A 27,925-nucleotide genomic window follows, 5' to 3' on the forward strand; every position below is an offset into this window, starting at 1 on the left:
CTGCAGGGGGAAGGGAGGGGGACCAAGGGGAGGTTACAGTCACATCAGGTTATTTTGGTAACCAATGACAGATACACAGAAACACGAACAGGTACTGTAGATAGACATACATTCGGCTCCCAATTTATTCACCAGACACAGATAAGCCAACATTTATTCTGGCAACCTTCGGACCATGTTCTCTTGCATCAAAAAGTATAGTGCTAGGTCTAGCACTGCAATTGGATTTATATTTTAAAGCCCCACTGCACTACCGGTACTTAAAGCTACTTGCGCCATCTATTTAGCAAACAATGCCTAATCGGTGACCATTGATCCCCATGATCCCCTTATTCTTGTGAGCTCGTTAATTTGAGAACTTAGTTGATGAGCTAACCATCTGTCAGTTACCTTGCAGGGAGGTCTAATCCCCCTGGCTAAACTGGTGCAGACAGGCTTTAAGACTACATCCAGGGTTAGGGTGAGTTAGCATCGGGCCCACAGTTCGAGTTAGGAATATTGCATGAAGAATTGAAGATGGTCCCCAGAGTGATCTGTCGTATGATCACGATGAACTTTGACCCTTCCTGGGTTGCGGGAATTTCAGTTGAAAAAAGAGCGAGTACGAAGTGCAGCCAAAAGTAGGTTAGGTTAATTTTCAGGTGACAAGACCTTCGCTGGCTGGCTGGCCTCTGTAGTACAAGCTTGGAGGGGGAGCACTGGCTGGTCCATTAACAAAGAAGAGAACTAGCACGATTGCACAATACGATTGCATTATGGTACTTTTGCAATGACAAAAGAAAAATGCTTAGCTTCTAAACAAATAATAGAGAAATAGTTTTCTTTTATCTAGAGACGATTGTTCTAATACACCTAGCTCCTAAAGATTCTAAGAACAACACTATAGGATATAGAGCAATACTCAATTTATTCCCAGGTTCGTCCATTACGTTTGACCCGCTTTATTGCATCAATAACAAAACAAAATGGCAGGATTGCATATAAGTTCATTGGCTCATATTAGGCACTCATCTCTACGCAGAGGAGGGGAAATTTGAATTAATTTGCAACCTGCTGAAAAATTAGAGCACACATTATACACTGTACATGTACCGTCCATAGTGAGGAAGATTTGGCTGCTCCGAATACAAAGCCTTCCCAACAAAAGGATAATCCGAACCTAAATATTCTACTTACACGAGATGAGGGGAGTCACAGAAAATTGTAAAATCGTACACACCTGCTGCCGAATGGAATATTCTTGGCTTTTATATCAATTATAACCAGACTATAACCTATTGGAATTTACAAGTAAATGCATGAATACATTCCTCATGCGGTTATTCTATTATGACGTCACGTGAACGTTTCGTGTGGTGCCTAAATGTGCACGTACCAAATGGACGACCATTTAAAGGGAAAAACGCTTTCAATGCAACCAATCCTGTTTTTTCCTTCATGACCAACGATCACTGTAAATGTATGCACTCTTTGGGGCATGTTGGACCAAAATTTGAGGGTTTTTCATTTACCATTAAAAAGAAAGATTCAGTGTTCTGTTTGTCACTTTCCAGTCGAGACAAAAATAAGGCTTATTTATTTAATGTTCGTTGAACCCAACCTGCATATCTTAAGAGTCCAGGGGCGATTGTTATTTTTTTTCCTCCCTGTCCTATGGCCCACTTCTAAAGCAAGGTTCAAATTTGTTCAGGTATCCCTAATTTTTATGTTCAGTATATTTGATGAACGTGATATTTGATGTACTCGACTGTATATATATATATATATATATACCGGTACTACAATTCTGTGGAAATTCTTTCTTTTATAATAATCTTATTTATATTCATACCTAGTCTGGACAATTACAAACTTAAGCTTATATTCATTTCATGTTCGTTGATCCCACTTCTCATTTGACCCCACTTCTCATTTGACCCACTTTAAAAGCAAGGTTCAAATTTGTTCAGGTATTCCTAATTTTATGTAAAGGATATTCAATGAACGTGACATTTGATGTACACGACTGTATGTGTATATATATATATATACTACATTTTTGTGGCAATTCTTTCCTTTATAATAATCTCATTCATATTCATACCTACACTGTAGTCCAGACAATCACAATGCTTAATCATTTAATCTTCGTTGAACCCACCCTGCATAGCTTAAGCAAGAGTCCAGGGGCGATTGTTATTTTAATTTTTTTTCTCCTAGCTATGACCCGTTTCTAAAGCATGGTTCAAACCTTCTGAAGTATTCTTAATTGATGTACAGCTTATTCCATGAACACAATATTGGATGTAAATGAATACCGGTAGAAAGATAAATTGAAATTGTTTTCAACCGAACTTCTATTTGCTACAAAACTGCGCCATAGGACGTGTAAATCTAGTTCATGTGTAGTCCTGTTAATACCATCATATGAGCACTCTCCAATCGCAGACAAAACAGTATGCAGTGATATGGATGATAATAAATGTATAACAATTTGCATGTAATTAATTAATTTAATAATCAATTAAACATAAGGGGCATGCAGTGTGAATAAAATTCTAATTAAAATGTGCAACTTCAATACGTTTCTATTACCTTTCCTTAAATGCAAATGTTATGCCGTTATCTTCAGGTCATAATAAAATAACATTCGGCATATACTGTACCTAGAATCCCGATAATTAAGTTCCATTGTGTGTGATATACATATAGGCGGGAAAGTAGCTTGGCTGGCAGCCAAAACTATGGCGCATCACAAAATGTTGTCTGAAAGACCGGTGACACCCACAGGGCAGACATTCTCTCTCATCAAAATGCTATTGCGCATGTACGACGATACTTTTCCCAATAGTACAACCCCAGCTGTTAACAAACACGAACCCCACATTAGCATTTAAACCATCAACACAATTGTAATTGTAGTATGTTCAGACCTTTTACATATATAAGGTAAATCTCTTATTGAATTTTGTGTCTGGATATGTTGAGAAAAAAAAATGAAACGCGTTTCCGAATGGTTAATTTTCGTCACCACAACCGTATTCAGCAGTATAGCCCAGTTGTTCATGAAATGTGCATGAATACATGTATGCCTCTGCACTTCTGTTACATATTTATATGCAAATTCCCCTCATATATATTCTTTAAAAAAACTATGGAACCATATGGTCCCAAAAAAATTCAAACAAAGGACTATGCCTTCCATTAATGAAAGTATTAGAAAACATCATAAATATATATATATATATACAGCACACTAACTAATTGTTCTTTTGTACATTTTGCATTACTGGAAATTTACAGAAAATTGCACGTGGCAAATCACTGAGAAATCAAGTCGTACACGTGAGTCTATGAGGCGAAAAGTATGCGTCGAAACGTGACTTTGCCAGACAGTGGTTTGGCGGGAAGCTCTATACTTGGCAGTATGCCAAACCAAGAGCGAAACACGCCCACCATCATTTGAATTATTCGGTACATACGTGAGTCTATGAGGCGAAAAGTATGCGTCGAAACGTGACTTTGCCAGACAGCGGTTTGGCGGGGAAGCTGCACACTTGGCAGTCCGCCAAATCAAAAGCGAAACACGCCCATCATCATTTGAATTATTTGGTACATACGTGAGTCTATGAGGCGAAAAGTATGCGTCAAAACGTGACTTTGCCAGACAGTGGTTTGGCGGGAAGCTGAACACTTGGCAGTATGCCAAATCAAAAGCGAAACACGCCCATCATCATCAGAATTATTCGGTATATCCAGTGCATATATATTTTCATAGACTAGACAAACTTAAACGTGAACCTCCCTAAAGAAAATGCATGCAACAAAGCTGCTACCTTTCTACGATTCAAAATACAGTCAGGAAATTACAGCAGTACATATCCAATTCTAGATGGAACCTTTGTGTAGAGAAAGCTTTTTCCACCTTTTATAGAAAAGCATATGAAATATTTAGTTGTCCATGGGGTCAAAGGAGGTCACAGTTGATACAACCATACTAATCAATAACGTGTTCCTCACCTATACAAAATAAGGTAAAATATTTATAGAATTTCATGAATAAAAGGTTCGGCTTGGTATACGTGAACAAAGAAGTATTAACCCTCACTTTCCTAGGGCGTTTAAATATATACAGTATATGTACATTACATTCAGTACACATTACAAACAATATCTACAGTGTCAAAATCTTCGATCAGATTCTCTGTTGCATTTAATAGGTATGCGTTAACCAAAAATGAAATGTTATAATCGTAATGCAAAAGTGTACACCATCTCAAACATCCTCTTAGAATATCATTCCCTAAAATATCCATCCAGCTTTTTCTTTTTGTAAGGAGATTAGATTTCTTCCATGTATGAATGAATAGTGTTCAATGGAATGTTGAAATACTGGACAGGGCTAGCTCCTCACGGCGTTGTAAGGGTTAACGTTTGAAACATGCTATCAAGGCGATATCCCAGGGATCTAGGTTGCAAGCAGCTGAACCCCAACGTAAGATGTTATCAAAAAGAGCTTTATATTCTTTTATTTCCAAATCGCCTCGCTTTATTCCCATATCGACCACATTTATCACCCCCATCTGAACTTTACAAACCAGTGTTTATGCCCAACGCGCCATGAGAACGATTGCATCAGGTATTATGTCACAGGAAGCCAGACAAAGGGCTGGAATTTTGAAAGAGATGAAAAGGAAGAAAAGAACCAGGCAGTGTGGTCACAAGTTCAAAGGAGCCTGGTCCATTGTGTGCAGTGGCCGTAAAACCCACTCGACCCTCAGGCTCTCTCTCGATGCACAAAGATATGGCCAACTGTTAAATATAATATCATACAAAACACCAACAATCCTTATTATGTCATCGAAAAGTCTGCACAGGGCAGACATTACACAGAGTTCGCAGAACCTATATTTTTCTGTATGCAGCATGTTCATACACTAAAGGGGTTTCGGTAAAATCAACAGTTGTTCTTTTCGGCGGCCATTTTTTCTTCTCCACGATTGCACGAAATGGCTTGCGTGCAATATCCTACGCAGTTTAGAACTGTTGTAGTGGGGTGTTTTTTTACTGGAGATTCAAGCCTTGGCATGACATCAAATAGATATTTTAAAGTCCCACTGCACTACTTGTAGCTACTTGCACCCTCTATATAGCAAACCATGCCTAATCGGTGCCTGGTTAGTCCCCCATGATCCTCTTTTTCTTATGTTAATTAAGAGCCGATTTGATGAGATAACCACCTGTCAGTGACCATGCTGGGTGGTCTAATCATTCCTGTAAACTAGTACAGATGGGCTTTAAGCTCTTGATTTAACTGTAAGGGGTTCTATGTGGCTATACTGTATTCAAATATTACTTCTTCAAAGTGACATTTTGAATTCAATTCAATTCTTTATTCAACAAGTATTACAACAATTTACAATGAAAATATAGTGGTTATAACCCCTTAGAAGCAGAAATCTGCTTGTAATCTGTGATAGTGAAGTGCACTGGGTTTTATGTTATAAGTGTCTTCATATAAAGCCCCACTGCACTACTTGTAGCTACTTGCTCCCTCTATATAGAAAACAATGCCTAAAAGGTGCCTGTTGGTCCGCCATGATCCTCTTTTTTTAATGTTAATTGAGAGCTGAGTTGCGGAGATAACCACCTGTCAGTGACCACGCTGGGTGGTCTAATCACTTCTGGCCAAAATAGTACAGACTGGCTTTAACCGATCACCTACAGAATGCTTGGTGAAGGTTTGTCAGGCTGATTTGATACATTCTAGCTATACACAAATTATTTTTCAGGTGATACAGGTAGGTACACTTTAAAGCTGGTCTGCACGAGTTTGGCCAGGGGGATTAGACCACCCAGCGTGGTCACTGACAGGTGGGTATCTCATCAACTCTGCTCTCCATAACATAAGAAAGAGAGGATCATGGGGGACCAGCGGTCACCGATTAGACATTGTACGCTCTATAGACGGCGCAAGCAGCTGCAAGTAGTGCAGTGGGGCTTTAGTAAAGCTTCAGCAAGACAGCAGTCTGCATTTGCCACTCTCGACCCAGATGTAGCAAGTGAACAACTGGTTCCTACACAATCACTGCTACAGGGACATAACTTCCGAAGCAACTTGTAAGTGATTGGAGACTCAATTCCATATGCTATACGAGCTACAAAGTATGACTACAGTTTAGATCCATGTGCCAAACCAACATGATAAATGTTGCCGTTTTTTAAGCCTAAGCCTAAGGCATCTCACTTATTCTTTCTTATTGCTCACAGCTCTACGGGTCTGGGTTACATTTTAAAAAACTTCAAAATGATGGATTCGTGTTAGGTCGAAAACATTGCCACAATGAGTCTGGGTTGCATGAATGACGTTGCCACAATGGATCGCAGTTACATTTTTTTTTAAATGCCACTGTGGGTCTATATTGCATAAAAAAGCAGAGCCACTATTCAACATTTTAATTAGTATCAAACCGGTGGTTGTAGAATCGTGTCAACATACAGGTACAGTACATTAAAGCGGGACTGCACTACTTGTAGCTACTTGAGCCCTCTATACAGCCAAGCATGCCTAAGGGGTACCCATTGATCCCCCATGGTCCCCTTTTTCTTATGTTATTGAGAGCTGATTTGATGATGTAACCGCCTGTCAGTGACCATGCGAGGAGGTCTAATCCCTCCTGGCCAAACAGGTGCAGATAGGCTTTAATATAGACCATGGCCTGAACAGCTCCAATTGATGGCGATCACAACTATGTACAAGAGATAGGAGACTGTAAACTTGCGATTGATTTGGATCAATTGCAACTCTTTATAAGACGGGGCCCAGTTTATACATGTAGTTACCATCTGGTATAAGTAATTGGACTGCACAAACCTTTATCAAATTATCATTTTGTAGAACCTTACATCACCTATGCTGGTATCAAGCCCCTGGCTCTCACTCTCCCTCTCCCTCTCTCTCTCTCCTTCTCTTTATCTCTCTCTTCTTCTCATTCTCTACCCCTCTCTCTCTCTCTCTCACCCCTCTCATTCTTTCTCTCTATCTCTTTGTTTATCTCTATGTCTATCTCTCTTTTTTCTCCCTCTCTCTTTCTCTCTATCTCTCTCTATTTCTCTCTCACCTCTCTCATTCTTTCTCTCTATCTCTTTGTTTATCTCTATGTCTATCTCTCTTTTTTCTCCCTCTCTCTTTCTCTCTATCTCTCTCTATTTCTCTCTCACCTCTCTCATTCTTTCTCATTCTTTGCTCTATCTCTCTCTCTCCCTCCTGTTTAATATTTGCACACAGCATGTTATAGGTCAACAAATATGAAGAGCATGAACAAAATACAACACCACCCCCCCCCCCCCCCCTCCCCCATGTAAAATTTCAGCACCAGGTGCACACATGAATTCAGTTCACTGGTATGGAACCCACCGCATTCAGCGCAAAACTATTCTTGACGAGTTGTCCCTTTAAGCCTTCATGAACGAGAAATTTCAGAAGTCGATAGGTTAAACATTAGCCTTGATTTCTATTAATAATTCAATTCACTCAAACACCCGTGGATAATTTGGATGAAAACTGCAATTCAATTTTTGCTGTCAACAGATGGCGGTATTGCTTATTGCTATGTATTCTGAGGACAAACATGAGCATTTTCACATAATTGCCAAGACATTTACAAAGCCACAGCACAGGGTCAGAAAATACATGTTACATCATGAAAGAATTAATGTACATTTCAAGGCAAGGAACCATGAATCCTCTATTCAAACTAGATGCTTGTTTGTTTGTTTTGTCATATACATGTATCTCTAAGAGGTATGATGATAGAGGGAGTGAATTTTTTCTTTAATTATCATTATTTATTTTTTTAATGACAATCTATTCTGGTTTGTGTGAGGTGGGAAAGGGGCTTCTTCCAACAACACATCAGAGGAATCCAATCAGGAGGGAAATTATTAAAGGTGAAATTCAAAGTATTAAAACAAAACTGTACTTTCTCAATAGTTTCTGAATCATTACTAAGCAAATAATCACAGAACTCGAACATGCATATTCTGTTTTTAAAAAAAATTAAATGCCGCTCACATAGAAAACGTTCAACTCGAATCTTAGATTGCATTTCCTGTTCTACAGGTAGAATGCATGAATACCATGACGATTGCTTGCAGCTCTGATTGTTTTCGCTGTGCATTTGTTCTTTTTCTATAATTTCTTATTCTTGTTTCATTGTGATCTTCTTGTAAGAATTACCCCCAATAACAGGGTTCTCTATTTTTCATGAAAAATAGATCAACCTTATTCTTCCCAAATTCTTTGCTCATTTGTTACTTTCAAAAATTCACCACACTTTTTTCAACCTTTTTCCAGTTTGAAACATCATTAGTATTGTGTTTAAAGTTAGTGGTTACCTTCATTTCTCATTCCTGATTTATTGTCATCTTCTTGTAAGAATTAAACAAATAGGACTTTGTAGTAATAACAGAGTTCCCTCATATCATGAAAATAGATTTACCTGATTCGTCCCTGATGTTTCCTGTGTGAAATTCAAAATTCCACCACAATTTTTCAACCTATTTCCAGCTTGAAACATCTTCAGTGTTTGAAATTAGAAGTTACCATATCCACCCCACCTCCCCCCCCCCCCTCCCCCTCAAGTCTTCAGAGAGAAAAAGAGGTATTTCCTAAATAATATTAAGCCAACCAGCCAACTGATAATGCTGTTTGGAAAAATACGAGGGCCCAGGCACTTTCTCTTGGGGCTAATAAAATTGGCCTAATTTTCAGTGAATTTCTGTGAATTTATCAAATTCCATGATTGTTCCCTCACTGAAAAAAAAAGAAAACTAATTTTGCAGGTTACCCAAATTTCAAGGATAGCTGGGAAGTCTGAAAAGAAGACTTTGATTTGGTTAATTTGATTAAATCTTTGGATTACCAAATCATTGGTACAACACATGCTCCTGCAATAATTGCTCCACAGTAAATATACAACACTAATCAATGTACAGTCAAACCTGTCTATAGCGACTGCCCAAGGGAAACACAAAAAGGGGCCTTTGTAGACAGGTTCCTTTAGTACATGATTCAATGAGAAAGCATTTTCAAGGGAAACAACAAATGTGTCCCTTGTAGACAGGTGGTCTTTGTAGACAGGTGATCACTAAAGCAGGTTTGACAGTACCAACTTCAACCCTAGATGTAACACTATACTTACTCCCTATCCCTAACCCTAACCCTACCCCTAATCCTTACCATTAACCCTAAACCCTAACCTAAAACCCAATTGCCACCCCAAGCCTATAATAAAATCAGAAACTCTCCAACACATGAAAACTTTAACGATCTGTAACAAGAGCAGGGTTTTTTTTAGCAGGAAACTTCAGCGGATCGCAAAATGTCAGTGTTGTTTCCTTTGTGATTCGTTTTTTTTTTGCGGTACAAAACTTTCTCAAACTAAACCGCAAGAAGAGTTTGTGAAAAAATTTCGGGAACCCTCTAGTTTTGGGTTTTACAGTAAACCTTTCCTGTTTAACAAACGTTACCATTGTCATTGTGTGAAGCAAGAAGAGACAGTGGGTCGCAGCCTACCTCCCTCTCTGGCCCTTGTTGACCAGTTGCTGCTATGCCTTCAGTTGCTTGCGTTGGGTCAGAAGCTTTGGCCTCCTGTCCTTCAGCTGCAGATGAGGATTTGCCTTCTTGTCCATCTTCGGTTTTTCTCCTTTTGGGCGGGACTTGGTCGGAGTCACTTGGAACGGCATCTCCCTGAGGTTATGTATTTGAATGAGGATGAAGATGATGATGATGATGATGATGATGATGGTGATGGTGATGATGATGATGATAATAAGACAAAGAAGACGAAGAACACAAAATAATAACTGTTTTTCAAACAGAACCTTACCGGTTATAACGTAACTGACCAAAGCGCTTTAAATACATTATCTGGATTCTACACCTTTAAGGGATAGTTGAGTTCTGTTTTCAGACCGCAAATGCCTTCAAAGTGAATGGTTATTGCTCTCATTCTTATCTATGACATTTATAGTGCCCTTTTAGAACCTAAAATTGCTATGAAGGTAATTTTAGACCCCAAAATGTGTGAAATTTTGCCAATACGATCATACCAATTCAGCTCCACTTTCAAAAAAACATGGTGACCGTTAATTAATTATTTAATAAAAAATAACAATAAATGAGCTGGCTAATTGTGGGTAATAAAGCAACACAAAAATGTCAACAAAAAAGCTTACATTGACATTGGCTGAAATACGACGTAAAAGGCGTTATTTCGGGTTTTTTCAACAGTTTTTTCAAATTTTTCAAAATATCTAATATTTGTGGTGGTACACAAGGATTAAAAATCGTTATATTTCAGCAGTCTCTGAACCGATTTTGATCAAACAAAGATGATTTTGTCATTTAAATATTATGTTCTTTCAAATTTGACACTCTGCAACAGAACTCAACTATCCCTTTAATACAGTGCACATTCCTTTAACTCAAGGACTCAAGTGCCGTGTCAGGTATTGAACACGTGACTTTTGCATTTACAGTCAAGTGATTAAACCAAATGGTCACGACACCTCTATACCACTACCAAAGGAAAGTGTCTAGGAAAATTTTCTTACCAGGAAAGGTAAGGAACGCCAAATTACCTACTGTAAGCCTTGAATTTGAGCATTAGCCAGTGAAGTTCTGAGTGTTGATAGCCCCAGATTCTTCGGCGCAGATAAGGGGAGAGTTTCACAAAGACTAAGATCGACTTTAAGTTGAACTTAACTATGGCAGGCCTTTCATGCCACTAGTTCCTCAAACCGTTCCTGGCATTGGTTTCTCAAGGGACGTACAAAATCGTGGTCACAAATCTACAGAATTTACCTTTTTGATAGTTCGTTATTGAAGGAAAAAAATATACCTCTTGACACAAAAAAACAGACTAAGTATCCTAAAAAATCAGATTTTCACGAAAACTCGACACTACTAATGGCCGGTTGGCCCCGGGCCAGTAAAATTTCAGAAAAATGTGATACTGGTACGTACAGTCAAGTAAAATGTTTGCTCTTTCATTAAAATTTTAAAAGAAAATTGTAAAGCAAAGTTTTTATTGAGGCTGCGGGGATTTACTTGTTCATGTTTTAATGCGATTCAGTGGTTTTTATGGGTATTAAAAAAAATATAATAAAAATGTTAGTTTTTTGAAAAATCGTATTTTAAGAGGTGATATCGTTTTATCGTATTCCACTTTTATTATCGTACTAAATACGATTAAATCGTACTGGTTGGCATCTCTGCTAGTAGCATGAACAGCCTGCCATAGTTAAGTCTAACTTAAAGTTGATCTTAGTCTTCATGAAACACCCCCAGGACAATTAAACGCAATGTGTCGGATGTGGTACATGACTTTCATCCTTCTATTGCATCTAAAAATAGCTAGGGCCTTAAAAAAAAGATGTTGTATTGCCCTTAGCGACCGACCAAAAAATCTTGAAATCTATGGTCGGCTTTTCGAAAAAGGTTTTTTTTACCGTCTTTTAGAGAAGAAAAAAAATTAAAACATTAAAAACTGAAAAATATTAGGCCTAATGATCACATCAAGACATTTTTTTATTTCTAAATTTTAATTGAATGGCAGATGGTGTATGGGACAGATCGTGCAGAATTGCATAACTGTAAAGCTGTGGTAAATATACTTACCTCGTTACCTCCACCATATTCTTTCGCCAGAGCCTCCATCATCAACCTTTTATGTCGGACCTTTTCCCCACCTCTCTTACCCCGGTGTGTTTTTCGCTTCATTTTCCTGGAGTGAGAAAAACATAATCATTTTGATTTGATTTGACTTGATTTATTGGTGTCTGCATCTATTTTTTTCTTTCTTTTTCATCATACATTATCATAAACATAATATGGTTTGATACAATATTTCATATGTATATACAGCAAATGTACAAAAGTAAACAAATATATTGAATGCATAATAACATACATTAGATGCAGGAGGGCTACAGCATGAGCAAAGTAGCTTGACGTGCCCGCAGCCCTCAATGATGATGATGATTATAATCATTCCCTAATAATTTTAAAGGGAAATCCAACATTAATAGTAAATTAATCTAAAAGAAAGCAGAAAAATCAGAGAAGCAGATTAGTGATTGTTAGAACAAAATTGGACTAAAAATTGAAAAGTTATGACATTTTGAAAGTTATAATCATAATCAAATGGCCTCTTCAAATTGGCTGAATAGACAGTGTCACTGTGATGTAATGATGGACAAAACACAGAAATTATTTAGTCCATTTCTAATGCAGTACATTGAGCGGTTCTTGTGATCATTACAGTCTCTCAATTCTCAATTGGTAATAAAGGTGGTATGGAATTTTATAATCACTATTTTGTGTACAAATTGCTTAACTTCATTTATAATCAATAAAAATGGGGGGGGGGGGGGTCTTGCAGAGGTTTGGAAAGTGGGGTTAGCCTCTCTCTAGAACAGCTACTGTTTACGAAAGATCATCTCATTTAATAATTTCTAAAACTCACTACCCTATCAATACTCTTCATTTGGAGGAAAAGTATTGTGAAATAACCAATTTAAAGGGATTGGGTATCTTTGTCTCAGATTCTAAACTGGATTTAGCTCATGCTGCATTCATAATTATAAACCTTTAGATCAGTCAGGAATCCCATGACGTTTACAAGCCGATCGCCCGTCTGATTATCAAATTATTTAAGATTGGAATTCGAAATTTCAAACCGTTTTCCCAACAGTTTTTCTAACACTACAGTCTATTGGGGAAAATGAGTCTGGTAAAACCGGTCACTCAAAGATTTTTACTTTTTTGAGATGCAACTTATTTAGGGGTTCAATATTACACCATATCACAGACGCTGATAACACGTTGGGCCATGCATCTAAGATTTGGCATTGTTCAACAATGCCTGTAATACAAGCCAATAAACAGTATTCAATTTTATAATATCCAGATATTTCATCACATAGCCCTGATCATCCTGATGTAATCCTCTCTACTTCACTCACCCAAAGTGTTTGGTCTCCAGGACATTGCCCTGCTTCTCTCTCTGCTCGACCTTTGAACCTTTCTTGGCGATGTTTTCAGCCGTGGGAAAGTTTCTACAAATAAAGCAATGAGAAATCAACGGCCGAGTCCAGAAGAATGGAACTTCAAATCAATGTCTAAAATAAATTTTATTGTAAATTATGCACAATTGAACATGATAATGCGACATATGATATTTATAACATTCTGAATTCCAGACTGCATATAGTTCAACGAGCATCGCATGATCTAATTTGGAGTGGGTCTTCAGTTTTCATCTGCAGATGAATAATACCGCCACTGTAGTTCAACCGGCCATTTCTCGATCAAAAGTCCAAGTGCATTCGGGAAGTGCTACTACTTCAGCTCAAACCTGGGGGTGTTTCACAAAGATCCTACATGTAAGTCAAACTTTACTCTAAGTTGGACTTTAAAATTATGGAGAGCCATTTGTAGCCTTAAAATAAAAAATATATTCAAAAGCAAAAATTCAAGTATTTTAGACTTTTCATAAATTCCACATCAAGGACATGAAATCACCTTGATAATAGAAAATATGAATGATTTGAATCAACATTTTATGCCTTTTAGAAAAACTTTTACAAAGTATTTTCATAGATGCTAACGGGTTTCCATAATTGTTAAATCCAACTTAGAGATAAGTTCAACTTAGGATCTTTGTGTAACATTCTCCTGGACAGATTAATCCAGGGGCAGGTGACACGGATACCCATACAACTACAGCACACCCACCTCTTTCTCTCATTCCTCCATTTCTGGATTTCATCGGGCGTGTCCAGCCATTTGATCTTCCTTGACCCAGGGCCGTGGTGCAGCTTGTGATGCAGCTTGACCACCTTGGGATGTCCAACAAACCTACAATCCTTCTCCTCGCACTGACCACCCGGAAAACAAATTAAGAAGAAAAAAAGTTTAGTCTTCTCTTGATGTTTGGTTGTTGTTGATGTTTTTGTTTAATATAATTCATTCAAATTACAAAATCAGCAATGAACAGACGAACATGTGGTATAAAAATCTGTCCCGATTTGTATGCTGTTACATGCCATATTTAGAATATAAAGGCTTTTGAAGAGCCATGCTTCTCAGGGAACATGTTTTATCTGTTTTTCTTCCACACTTGCAAAATAACAATAGCTCTCGCAAATTATTTTTCACCTCTTCCTAGAACTCAACCTTCTCTTTAAACAAATGCTTTGTATCCCTTGCAGGTCGTTCCTAAATACATTTATGTTGTCATTCCACAGACCTAATCCGACTCTCCTCAATAGCATGTTAACTTACACCAGTGCATGAACAACTTAATATTTTCACATTATCAAGAACAGATATAATTAAGCACTCTTAACTTTCATAAGATAATAATCAGATATAATAAAACCTGAGAAAGTGGTCAGTAAATAGGAATAAATAAAGCTTGAACCTGCTCAATTATGAGACCGTTTTGACATGCTTGACCTCTGACCTGACCTGACGTGACATGACCTCTGACATTACCTTGACATGTTCAGCTATGTGACTCTTGAGTTCCTCATCCGACTGAAAACCTCGGTCACATACGTCACAGTAATGGGAGTAGTTGATTTCCTTCGGCGCTTTGGCTTTCTTGTTTTTCTTTTTCCCGCCTCCCCCTTGCTGAAACACAAAGAGAGACGCAAGCAAAAGATTTTTGTTGTAACTCAAATTTTACTGGAACCGAATGTGATCGAAGAAAATAGTCTACATATTAAAGAGGAACTGGAAGGCAGTATTGATGAGAAGTGAGAACAATATGAAATAAGTAAAAAAATTAAGAACTTTGATAGTTTGATAGGCATTTCAATTGAAGGGCTTGAATAGTCGTGCAGTTGCCAACTTCTGGCAAGATCGACCAGACCTACATTGTACTAGTTGTAGTTCAAAAGCTTCGGTTTCTGATATCGATGGTGACTTTTATCTACCTGGCCCTGAATCCACTTCCTTTTTTGTCAATTTTTTTTTGTCGATTTTTTTTTCTTCTTCTTCTTGCACTTTTTCTTGAAAGTTCAGTTCTGCCACTTCTGGCTCTTCTCCTCCTCCTTCCTGTTTTGTGTGTGTATCTCTCTCTCTCTCTTGTTATTTAAGTTACTTTACTTGTTTAGTATGTACTCTTCATCTATTTTCTTTTCTTTTTCTTTTACTTTCTTTCATTCTAGATTACCGTCTAGACCTAGATCTAGATCTAGATCTACTTCAAGTTCCATATGTGTAACGAATCGTGCACCTGGATCTCGTTTGACAAAAGTTGGTTAAAGAAACGGAACCCAAATTAAGACTTTTATATGATTAGACCTACTTTTAATTTTACTGTAGATCTACTAGTACTAGTGTACTAGCTCGTAGTCGTACCTGTTCAAAGGAATGTCCACCACCTCCATGTCCACCTCGTCCACGACCACCTCGTCCACGACCACGTTTCATGTTGAAACCGGAATTATTGTCCCTATTATTAGCATTAAAATTGTTGTAATCGTTTGGCCCGTTTGTCGGCCTGTGAAACCTTGGAGGTGAGAACTGCCCTTCAAATCCTCCCCCGGGTGGCCCGTGCCCGTGCGCTGCCATCGGGAACCCATCATGCCTGCCTCCCATCCCACCCCGATAGGGTGGTCGTGGTCCCCGCTGGAAGAAAGGTTCTGGTGGCATTCCGTGTCCATGTGGCCCGGGAAATCTTGCTCCTTCGTGATGAAAATCTGGAAATTGCTGGGTCCTGGGAATCCTCTGGGTCCCTGCATAAATTGTCCATCATTGCCTGGATATCTCGGCCCATAATTAGGGCCGTGAAATTGGTGAGGAGGAAATCTCGGCATTGTTTACAAATTGTTCCTCGTGCAGAATAAAGCGTGTATGAATATCTCACTGAAGATATCTCTCACTCCACGTGTGTACGGTCAGTGAGCTGTGTATGGTAGACTCGAAGATAAAACTAATACTCAAACACAGCATTGTCGTTTAAGTAAGGGTGTTGTGGTTGTAACTATATAGTTTGTCCTTTACTGTTGTGATTTGTTTTAATCTCCTTGGTTGATGCTGCATTTTGTTTTACTTGTCAGAGATTTTGTAAAAGAAAGATACCATGAAAATGTTATGTACCCTCCCCCCCCCCCCATTTTCGGTTGACATAAAATGTCCATTGGGTCGCCCCCCCCCCCCGGAGGAGGGGGGGGGGGGGAGTATTCAAATTTAGTTTGGACAGGGGTGTGCCGCTCAAGCCTCGAAACCCCTTTCCATTTTTAAGGGTCATTTTGGCAGACTTTTCTCGAAATATAAGGCTGTCTAATTCCACATATATAATACGCTGTATTTGAACACTGGTTTACTAATAATTGGTCGGGATTATAACTAGCCTAAGAGTCGCTGTGGAAATCCTTCTTTAAAATATTGTTGTCCTTTACAATCTCCAATTTCAAAGGAAGACATATTATTTTTTAGGAGTTATGACTCAGGTAAACAAACAAACCGAACCAACCAACCAACCAATAAAACAAAAAATATTACTCAACGTGAAAGAACCTTACTCAAAACAATATTGGGAACAATTAATTTATTACTAAAATCGCCCCTTAACATGTAATCTCTTGGAGAAAAAATTGTCCATATGCATATCCAGATCAAGGAGCCCTTCATCTTCTAAAGAAAAGAAAAAGAAAAAAAATAATGACTTCAATTAAGGGCTATATTCAGAAATAAATTATCAAAATCATATTCCTGAGAAATGTCGTTTATTCAAGTTTTAAAAAACAGGCTGGTATTCTCAACTGCCCCCCCCCCCCCTTAGAAAAGCTGGATAAATCTGAAGAAATTCTGGCTTAACCGAATCTAGGAGAGCGTCAAAACTAAAAATCTAAGCTATTGAGGGATTTTGTGGCGGTCCCGGTATATCAAAATAGTATATCGAAATATGGTGCCGAAAAAAATTGGAGCTTCAAATAAAAATGTTGAAATGTTCAAAATAAGTTGAGCCCCAAAACTAAAACCTAAAAAAAAACATACAAAAGATCCTCACAAAATTGAAAAGTGCCATTTTTAATTTCTAATAGGTGCCGTTTCCACATTTTAAAAGTGCCCCCTTACAACCTCGGATAAAGCCCCTATTTAAATCTGAGAGGTGTCCCTTTTACTTTGAAAAGTGTTGATTTTCCTGAGTAATTAGTGCCCCTTTTCATCTTTGATGTGTGACTCGATTTTCTCGAAATTTTTAAGGCCCATTTTTCACAATTTTGAAACAACAGACTCATGTTTGGGGATATTTTTGTTAAAAATGGGACCCATGTTTAGGGATTTTGTGTGAAAAAGTGACCCGTAAGTCAGAGCGGCACACCCGTGTGTCCTTATATGTGAGTCCCCCTCCCCCCCCCCCCCCCCCCCCCTCACACACACACCCTGGGTAGTCTAAACAGTTTAGATGTGCTATGGCCCACCAGGATGGCCCAGTGATCGAGGGACGCGTGACGCAGAATGGGTGAAATGATTTATACATTACGTGATTGGCCTAAACTTTTAGCCAATCAGAAACTTTGGAAAAAGCCGATACTTCACCCGCATCAAAATCCTTGGTGTCTCCATGATTTGAGTTCGTTGTTCACGATCACCCGTAGCTATACTAGCCCACATGGCCTTACGGCCAAGTAAAATAGTCGGTAATTTCAGTTTGATTGATAATGAGCCTTCGCTTCGGAAACTTGAAAGTTGAAAGTGAAATGAAAATCGAAGGCAAGAATCCATTCAAATGGCATCTAAAAATTCGGATATATTCATCGTTGATGGAGGTCTGAGCACAGAGCTGATAAGACTCGGTTTCCCGGTTGACCTGGTGAGTTAACATATATTGTTGATAGTTTTTGGGGGGAATTTATCAGTTTTCTCGCTGCTAACGATACGGGATAGGCCTATACCGGTACCTCGGCCTCGGGGCGGCGTTCGGTGGAGCACACCCACCACTGCCCCTGGCCCGTATCGGTTGCGGCAGGGCCAGAACCTTATGTTAATTATTATTATTATACCTTGACTTGAGTCATGAGACTGTGTGTCGGGCATTTACTGCGCTGCACCAGTTCAAAATGAACTCCAAATTTATCGGAATCAGGATTTAATTTAATATAATTCCCTAGACTAGAGTCTAGATTATTATATTAGATCTAGAGGTCTAGATCTAGAGTCTAGAATAATTCAGGTAGATCTACTCTCCAATTAGCAACTGTTGCATGTTGTCTAATGATAATCTGCTACAATTAGGCCTACAAAACAAACTTGTATACTACTAGACCTCTACATCTCTGGAGTCTAATTCAAAGTTTGCAAGTTGAAAATAATAATCTTTTTTGGACTCTTAAGTTTTAGACTTCAGTAAGACCGAAATATCAGGCTGTTTCGTTCAGGGACATGTTCTGCTAGGGCTACATCTTGCTACATCTCTTGGAGCATGGAGGAGAGCATTAAACTTTTTTTTGTTTTGGTCCAAGTCCAAGAAAGTCTCTGGAAAATAATTTTTAAATAAAAAAGAGCTTTATTTCATCTCCCCATAACCCATGAAAATCTAAAAAAAAGACCAACCAAGTATTGAAAAAACTAAAATAATTAAAAAAATTGTGAGAACCGACTGTGATTATTCGTATACATGTAACAGCGTTGGAATATCCAAGATCTATTGTCATAGTATTTGAATCAGTAAAATGTTATTACTTTGCACAATTTGCAGAAAATGTTGGTACTATTGTGCTTAAAAGTTTTATAGACTACATCTGATTCTGCACTGCCAGACTTCTACCAAGGGATAAGGGTAAGGACTTGCCCTTGATCCTACTATAAAATTAATAAAATGCATGATGTCCCCCCCCCCCCCCTTCCCCTCTCTCTCTCTCTCTCTCTCTCTCTCTCTCTCTCTCTCTTTCATGCTTTGCTCATTTGCACTAATTTGACCATAATCTTCTCTGAGTTTATTACTCTTCCTTGGTAATCTGTTTTTCATGTTTCATCATTTTGAATTTATTGTTTTCACCTTAGACTGACAAGGATCCCCTGTGGACATCGACATATCTTTTGAAAAATCATAATGCACTCCGGAAAGCGCATCTCAGGTAGGTTTTCCTGGACTTCAAATCAACACTTTTCCAAAGATTTGTGGGTATAATGATTATAATTTTGAAACAGGGATTAATTTTAAGAACACTTCTTGGCTCATTGTCTTCGCTTCATGCATTTTAATCTATACATCAGCATCAGAAATTGTTGTGTTGTTTTGCACTTAGTTTTTTAAAGGTCTTTAGTTCTTCGTTCTGACTTGAGAATACAGTTCATTGTAGTATTTTGTCAAGAAAACAATGCTCCAATGTGTTGTTTCAAAAAATTTAACCATTTGATTAAAATAAAATGATTGTACTCGGATAATAAATACAATTTTGAAAAGACTTATATTCATTTTTGTTTAATTGTAGTTTCCTTGAACATGGTGCTGATGTCATCTTAACAGGTACTTACCAGGTAAATTCATTTCTTTCTTTTTCTTTAATAAAAAACATATTGAAAAGTGGTATCTTACTTACTCTTCTAAATGAAGTTTATTAAATGTTTAGAGTTTATTTTTTCCGTATTTAAAATCAAAAGACTACTTTGGCAAATGATAAAAATGTTTTTTCTCTTTTTACATTTTATCCAAGTTATAGTTTAACTGTTAAGAAATTACCTGCGAAAAACAGACTCCTGAATTAAAAACAGAAGAAAATGAAATAAGAATTTATTGACAGATCTACATGTATGTCTTCATTTTGTCTGTGCACTTGCATCTTAACAGATTATAAAAGGCAGATTTTTCCAATGTTATTTTTCCTTCCCCCCCCCCCCCTTATTTCTTTCGAATAGTTTAATTGCTCCTTTTAGCTCTTTTTCTTTTGATAATTTGGAATTGTACCTTTACACACCAACAAAGTGATGATGGCATTGAGTTGTTGCTGTTTGATTGTTCCTCCTGCAGGCCAGTTTAGAGTTGTTTGAGAAGGCAGCAGGGATAGGAGCAGAGGAATTCAGCAAGCTGATTCAAACGGCATGTGACATCGCGAGGCAGGCAGTGGAGGAATTCTGGGAGAAACAATCTCAACCTGGTACTTAATTTATGGAAGAAGGAAGGTCTTTGAAATGATTTTTTTTTTTTTTTTTTTTTTTTGTGTGTTATCTATTTTTTTTTTTGTCATTTGATCATGTTGATAAACAAACAAAAAATCAGCATATGTACTTAAAACAGGTTGACATTATTATCCTTTTGTATTGTATATCATAAGGAGAAGGCCAGAAATGTCACCCTTCTGACACCCTTCTGGCTCTCAGCAGATGATATATGACAATGTACATTATTGAAACATGATGATACATATACATAAGAATAATGATAGTGATAAAAATTTCAATAATAATAATTAAAAAATTATTCATAAAAATAAGAATAATAATGAGTATGAATATATAAATAAATAAATGAATACATGATTTATAAGATGCCAATTTTAAAAAAGAGATGCGAAGGTAATGGGTCCATTCCCCAACACAGTACCAAGGTGTATAGTACAAGGCACTCTTGTCCTTAAGCAAACATTTTATCTACATTGCTTCTCTCCATCCGGATGTTAATTTTTGTATAGGTATGTATGTAAAAGTCATTGTAATCTTCTGTAAAAACTTGCGCAAGGCTGGAATACTCCCCGAGGTGTAGAAAATGCGAAGATACTGTGTGCAGCACGCATACATCCAACGACCCCCATATCTGTAAGGCACCTACAGACATCCTAGATGTTCTAGGCATTTAAATGCAAGTCCAGGGGGTGTTTCACAAAGATCCTAAGTCGAAATTAACTCTAAGTTGGACCTAAACATTATGGACAGCTATTAGTAGCCTTAAAATAAAATATATTCAAAACGAAAATCATTTTTAGACTTTTTATACATTTCGCATCAAGAACATGAAATCTCATTGATAATAACAAATATGAATGATTTGAATCAACATTTTATGCCTTCTGAAATAACTTTTTACAAAATATTTTCATAGATGCTAATGGCTTTCCATTATTTTTAAGTCCAACTTTGGATCTTTGCCCCCAGAATGTTATCGTTGCTATTTTTTGTTCCTGTGATTTTGTTGAAGGAAGAAGGAAGCCTCTCATCGCTGGATCGGTAGGACCTTACGGAGCTTGTCTGCTAGACTTCTCAGAATACCATGGCAACTACGTGGATAACATGACAATGGAGGTAGGCTGTGTTCATACATTATTAAAACATGAATCATGAGCTCATTATAGGGCTTGTTCACATGTGACAATGGAAACCACAGAATCTTTTACTACTATTATCATTATCGGATGTTGACATCCGTAAGGATCTGTACGCCAACACTGTTCTGTCTGGAGGCTCCACCATGTTCCCAGGAATCGCCGACGGGATGCAGAAGGAGATCACCGCCCTTGCCCCACCAACCATGAAGATCAAGATCATCGCTCCTCCAGAAAGGAAATACTCCGTATGGATCGGAGGCTCCATCCTTGCCTCTCTCTCCACCTTCCAACAGATGTGGATCAGCAAGCAGGAATACGATGAGTCCGGCCCATCCATCGTCCACAGGAAGTGCTTCTAAACAACTCGCTTTTGGTGAACAAACTCTTGAACATCAATATCAAGGAAACGACCATGATCTCAAATTGCAAAGTTTAAGTATGAACCATTGCGGGCAATGCAGCCGAAAAACTCGCGCTTTCTCAAAACTTGGAGACTGCAGAGTATAGACAATCATTGATAATAACAGTAATGCTGTGTTTACCAATATCTTAAAGGTACTATATGTATAATATATCTTGAAGAATAAGTGGTTGAATTACGAAATGGTTTATTTCAAACTTCTGGAAAAGTTTTTTTTGGGAAATTTTGAGGCAGTAAGATTAAAGTTTAGTTAGAGGTGTGATAAATGTGCCCCTCGCATATTTGTTTTCTGAACACGTTTCGTAAACAAATTTGGGATGCCAAAATTGCCACAAATCATATTTTTCAAAATTGTTAACCTGAATGCTAGGAAATCCTTCAAAAAACCTTGAAAGATTATTTTTTCTTCATAACTTGAACGATCCTTTACATTTATATGTTTGAAGCTCTCACAAGGTATTGTATATATTATTTCATATATAAACAAATATGAATTCTGCAAATATATGGATTTTGTAAATAATTGTCATTGTTATTATATTATTTTTATTATAATTATATTGTTATCAACAGTTGATTAATATTATTGTTAGTATCATTATTATTATTGTTTTTATTATTGTTATTATCTTTATAATTATTGTTGTTATTAGTTTTGTTATCATCATTAGTATTAGTAGTATTAATTGTTATTATTATTATTGACATCATAATTATTATTAATAATAATAATATTATTATTATTATTATTACCATTATTATCATTTTGTTAATTATTTCATATTTGTATTGTTTTTATTATTATTATTATTACAATCATCATTACTATTTTGCATGTAAGTGAATGGCAATTGGGGATGAAATAAAGTAGCTGTTCAGGACATTGGTTTATGTGTTATGCTCATTTATGTACGTGTTATAAAGCAACAGCAGCGGTACATGTACATGGACAGTTAATAAGATCATCAGATACCAAAATCTTATTTGTGGTCAGTAATGCCATGTGTATGGGACATAATAGCTTAGACTTGTCCTACAGTGTAGAATAAATGAAGATTTTAATCACTAGTTTCTTTCTCTTTTTATATATCATCAGGAATTAAAGCAGTGGCACAGACCCCGCATCCAAGCACTTGTAGATGGCAAGGTTGATCTGTTAGCCATAGAAACTATCCCGTCCATTGTTGAGGCCGAAGCTCTACTGTCAGTTCTACAAGAGTTTCCAAGTATGAAGGCATGGCTGACTTTCTACTGCAAGGTATGCAGTCGAACCTGTCCTTATTTCAGTTTTATTTTAATTTCCAAGAGATAATCAAAATAAGGTCTTCCTGTCTGAAATGGTCACTTGATCAAGTGTAGCATATTAAAGCCCAACTGCAGCCACTTGCACCCTCTATATAGCCCACAATGCCTTATCGGTGACCATTGGTCCCCTATGATCCCCTTTTCTTATGTTAATTGAGAGCTGATTTGATGAGATAACCACCTGTCAGTGACCATGCAGGGAGGTTTAATCTCTCCTGGCCAAACTAGTGCAGTGGGGCTTTAACATGGATAGGGTCTGATTCTCCTACACATGGGCCTCCGGTTTACATTCTGTCCAGGGAAGTTGTTCCCCTGAACCTGACTCAAAACAGGGGAGGGGCGTGCTTAAACACAATTTTTTTGTCTCCCTATCGAAGAAAACATGTGGAAAAACATGTCTAGATAGGCCACCTGTCTCCAGTGGCCACATTTTGTGTTTCCCTTGGATGGCCCTAATAGTTTGTTTGTTTTATGTCTTGTTTGTTTTTTCACTTTTCCTAAATGGTATTTTATAAACACCCTCCTATTTTTCCTTTATATTCCCTCGTTTCAATCTTTGTCCATTGGTCAAGTAGTCGGCTCTCAACTCCACCTAAAAATCTGATGGAACCCCTTTAGGAAACAGAATTGTGCCTGTCGAATGATGGCCATACCCAGACATAAATAATTATATCTGATTATTGTACATCTGAAGAAACAAAAAAACGATTACACACCCAAGGCATTTCATTTTTAAAAAAGAGTGTTTACTTAATCATTCTCGTATTTTCATTCTCCAAAGGACAAATCCCACATAGGCCATGGAGAGAGCTTTGCTGAGGCCGTTAGCAAAGTCAGCGCCTGCTCCCAGGTAGTGGGAGTCGGTACCAACTGCATCGCTGCAGAAAACGTCACAGCGCTGCTACAGAGTGCCTCAACATCCAGGAATGGAAAACCCTTTGTCGTTTATCCCAACGCACCCGGAGAGCAGTGGATAGATGATAGGTGAACAATCTTTGTCTGTCCTTTTTTTTTTGGGGGGGGGGTTGGTACCTGAACAGTCGAGCGCAATGCTATTGATGAGGAGATTTTGGGCAAGTTGGTTCAAATGGTTTGACTTGAGCATAATATGGCAAATATTGCTTTGTTAGGCAAGCAAATAATATAAGGATATATCACATGTTGTGACCAAGTAAACCTAAGTTGGCCAATCTCTGTGTATAAATGGCTTTGGTTGAGTCAGTGGCCTAGACCCAGTTATGTTTTAAACAAGAACTTTGCTGGATTAAAAGATAGCATCATCCATGTAACAGAGACTTAAGTTGTCTCAAATTGAAAACTAGACATAATTGGAAAAACATTAGAGTAGCTAGCGTTGGTATGTTATGCCGTCCTACCCGTTTGAGTTTTTACCAATGTCAGTTGACATTTGATTTGATTTGTGTTCATCGTGATATGTCACAAATAATTCCATCCATTTCCTTTAGTGAATTTAGGGCGAAGGCGTTTAGGAGACACAGTTGCATTTAGCTTTTTTTCCTTTCAAACAATAGTTTCTGTATTTTGGGGGTGTATTATTCATTTATTATTGATAATTATTTCTTCCATTTTATCATTTTATTGTACAGCGTATGCGGAAAGACCGCTGCTGATGAGTTTGATGACCTCATACCGGCATGGATAGAGGCAGGAGTTAAGTACATCGGGGGTTGCTGCGGAACTAGTGCCTTAGACATCAAACATATAGCAAATCTACTTACCAATAGATAGTGAAGGTCGATTAACTTATTTGTTGACTTCATTTTTTTCCTCTTAGTTTAAAGGGATTGGGTAATTTTGTCTCAGATTCTGAAACAAAATCCTGGATTTAGCTCATGCTACAATGATAATGATAAACCTTTAGGTCAGTCAGGAGCACCATGACTTTTACAAGCCGATTGCCTGTCTGATTATCAAGATATTTATGATTGGAAATCGAAATCAAATTTTGCGTTTTCCTAACGGTTTTCATAACACTACAGTCTATTTGGGGAAATGTAAAAGTATGGTAAAACCAGTCACTAAAAGATTTGTTTTACTTTTTTGAGTCACTTCATGATCAATTTGAAGGGCAATTTTTTTTAGGGCTTCAACATTACACCATATCACAGACACTGATTATACATGTAGGGCCATGCATCTCAGGTTTAACATTGTTAAACGCTGCCTTTAATATCGGTTGGTGTTAACTGTTCGAACTTTTCTTATTGTGACTATAAATTAATCTGACTGTGGCACTGTTTCTCATCTTATAATGTGACGATCAAATAATCAGGACTATCGATAGTGTAGGATTTGACAGTGAAGGACCAGGCACTTCTTGCGAAAAACCTGCATCACATCAAAAGTATGGACTGCATGGGCTTTAGACGGCAGTGCCATTGATCTTCTACTAGCAAGGGAAGATGTACTGTGAAAAGGGGCGTATCCAGACACCTACCCCCTGCACATCCACCCCAGGGAAAACCACCCCCAGTCAACTACCCGCTAGGGCTACCACCCTCTAGGATGATTAACCCTCAAGGTAGGTTGCCCTAGGGGATAGTTGTCCTAGGGGATAGTTGACTGGGTGTGGTCATCCATGGGGTGGATGTCCAAGGGGTAGGTGTCTTAGAACCAAAGAGGGGGATTAGAAAAGGGCAAAGATGACTTATTGAACATAGGAATGGATGATATGTCATGTAAATCAACACTCGGCATATGACACCAGTCACAATGCGTTGCCTTTGATTCCATAAATTCATAATTTTTTAGATTGCTAACCCTGGCTACTTCGAGTGAATTTTACCTGACTATTCATCATAACTAAATCTAAAACGATCGATGTAAACAAAATGCATGTACAGTCATTGAAAATTAATCCTTTTTCCATGAATACATCAATTTATTGAACAATTGACGATGATCAAAATCCTGACATTGCGCAAAACAATTTTGAAATAGAATCAGTCACACGTTGTCAATACCCTGTATATGTTCAGTGAAGATTTTTATGCTAAATATTCAATAGATCAGTTTTATTTTTCAGTCTTCCATGTAGATGCAAGAAGCCTTCAAAGAAACTGTGATCAGTTTAACACACTTTTATGAATCTTGAATTCAACTTCAGTGTCATGTCAGTGTCTGAAAATGGGTTTAATTTAAATACAAATTTAAATACAAATTATATTGAAAACAATATTTTCTGGATCATATTTGTTGACAGGATAAGATTGGTGATGGAGTTGCAAATGTATGTAAAACATGGATTTAATTAAAGATAAACTCCAGTTCTGGTAAAAAAAAAGAAATTAATTCTCACAGAATCAAACGAAACTTACACTGAATGTTCAAGATTACAAATAAATGACATGTGCCAAACAATTTTGGAAGAAAATGTATACTGGCTGAGTAATGAGCATAGAAAGGCAAGGACATCAAGGTAGTACTAGCCCCATCACCATGTGTGTTGTCCCATATATCGCTTTCTGTGTACAGTGCGTGTTACTTTACCAAGACTCTGCCAAATTTATTATGATTTTGATGACTCCAGAACTGTTTCTGATCCGTTACACACCTTTTCTTTCACAATGCAATCGCATTACCAGAAATTACCGGAGTTTATCTTTAAATATTAAGAAATAATTTGTCATGTATCACAATGATGTATGAAATGTTCTTTTTAGAAATCACTCATAATAACAAATCCATTGTTGAAGCATGTTTTTATCGCCTACCAAATACTGATCATATGCTAGATTTTACTGAATAACATACATGTATTAGAAATATTGGGAGGTGAAAAGAAAGAAATTTACCTAATTGGTGACTTTAACTTGAATCTGCCGAATAACAGTTTACATAGTAAAACAAATAGATTCTTAGATATAATGTACTCTTTCAATATGTACCTTTTTTAAAAATAGATGTTATGATATATTTATATATGATGCATGTTTTCCACTCCAGACTGTTTGCAGCAAAAGCTGCCTCAATTGTGGAAACCTTTGATTAAAGTTTACTTACAAGTATTATACAATATGCTGAATATAAATACTAATAATAATGATAATATTGGATAATTATATAGCGCACATATCCACCATGCATAAATACTACAATTATATATTTTCATCAATCCAAGGTGATACGAAAAATAACTTAGAGACATATTAACAATATATAAAAGTGCATAGAGACATGCAATTTGCCTACATGTATGTGTTATGAGCTATATATAAATGTTTAATTACTATTATATTATGTAATAAAAAAGAAAAGATGTGTTGGCCAAAAAATATGTATCTTGTAAATATTGGTAAAAAGTTACTAAAATCAATATCCAATCCATTGCATTCATTCCAAGATGACTTTTCATGTCTATACCAGATCCATTCTTTGTTTCAAATAAGCTGTCAAAGTGCATGTACAGTACTTAATTCTCCTTGTGTCATGTGATACACTGCAATAGCGCCATCTCAAGACATTGATTATACCACGAGTATATACTATATAGCATGTGAATATATCAATACAAAACTACGTACGGTGTGTGTTGCATATTATTGAAATTGTCATTATTTGGGTATGATAGATGACTTAATGTTCTGCCATGAAACTTTTCATACAGTGGAATACTTTGATTTAATGAGAAATGAAGTACCGAATGAATTGTTTCAATCGTCTTCTCTTGAATCTATTTATATTCTTACTGCACGTCCCCTGCTTGGTTTTCATTCTGCTCTTGCCACTACTTATTATTTATATCTCTATATCTATCTTCCTGCATTTCTACTCTCCTCTCTTTCTCTCTCTCTCTCTCTCTCTCTCTCTCTCTCTCTCTCTCTCTCTCTCTCTCTCTCTCTCTCTTTTCCTTTTTTA

At 37.2% G+C, this 27,925-nt stretch overlaps 1 protein-coding gene and 1 long non-coding RNA gene across 2 annotated transcripts in view; one reads left to right on the forward strand and one right to left on the reverse strand.

Annotated features, from left to right (window-relative positions):
- Nucleotides 1–15,762, reverse strand: part of LOC587991 (nuclear fragile X mental retardation-interacting protein 1) — a 33,425-nt gene extending 17,663 nt beyond the window's left edge. Inside the window, exons 1-6 of the mRNA XM_030981809.1 lie at nucleotides 15,413–15,762; nucleotides 14,543–14,680; nucleotides 13,781–13,923; nucleotides 13,009–13,101; nucleotides 11,663–11,768; nucleotides 9,511–9,730 (exon numbers count right to left, since the gene is read on the reverse strand). Of these exons, the coding sequence (XP_030837669.1) occupies nucleotides 9,511–9,730; nucleotides 11,663–11,768; nucleotides 13,009–13,101; nucleotides 13,781–13,923; nucleotides 14,543–14,680; nucleotides 15,413–15,706 (994 nt within the window). The 5' untranslated portion in view covers nucleotides 15,707–15,762. The remainder of the gene's footprint in view (nucleotides 1–9,510; nucleotides 9,731–11,662; nucleotides 11,769–13,008; nucleotides 13,102–13,780; nucleotides 13,924–14,542; nucleotides 14,681–15,412) is intronic.
- Nucleotides 15,763–17,704: 1,942 nt separating this feature from the next.
- Nucleotides 17,705–24,915, forward strand: LOC753021. The gene is made up of 8 exons (XR_004063515.1): nucleotides 17,705–17,873; nucleotides 19,064–19,137; nucleotides 19,495–19,540; nucleotides 20,031–20,157; nucleotides 21,195–21,298; nucleotides 22,839–23,000; nucleotides 23,829–24,031; nucleotides 24,655–24,915. It is a non-coding gene; the product is annotated as a homocysteine S-methyltransferase YbgG (long non-coding RNA).
- The last annotated feature ends 3,010 nt before the right edge of the window (nucleotides 24,916–27,925 follow it).

The sequence above is a fragment of the Strongylocentrotus purpuratus genome, unplaced genomic scaffold, assembly GCF_000002235.5.
Source record: "Strongylocentrotus purpuratus isolate Spur 01 unplaced genomic scaffold, Spur_5.0 spur5_scaffold_12, whole genome shotgun sequence".
Lineage (NCBI taxonomy): Eukaryota > Metazoa > Echinodermata > Echinoidea > Camarodonta > Strongylocentrotidae > Strongylocentrotus > Strongylocentrotus purpuratus.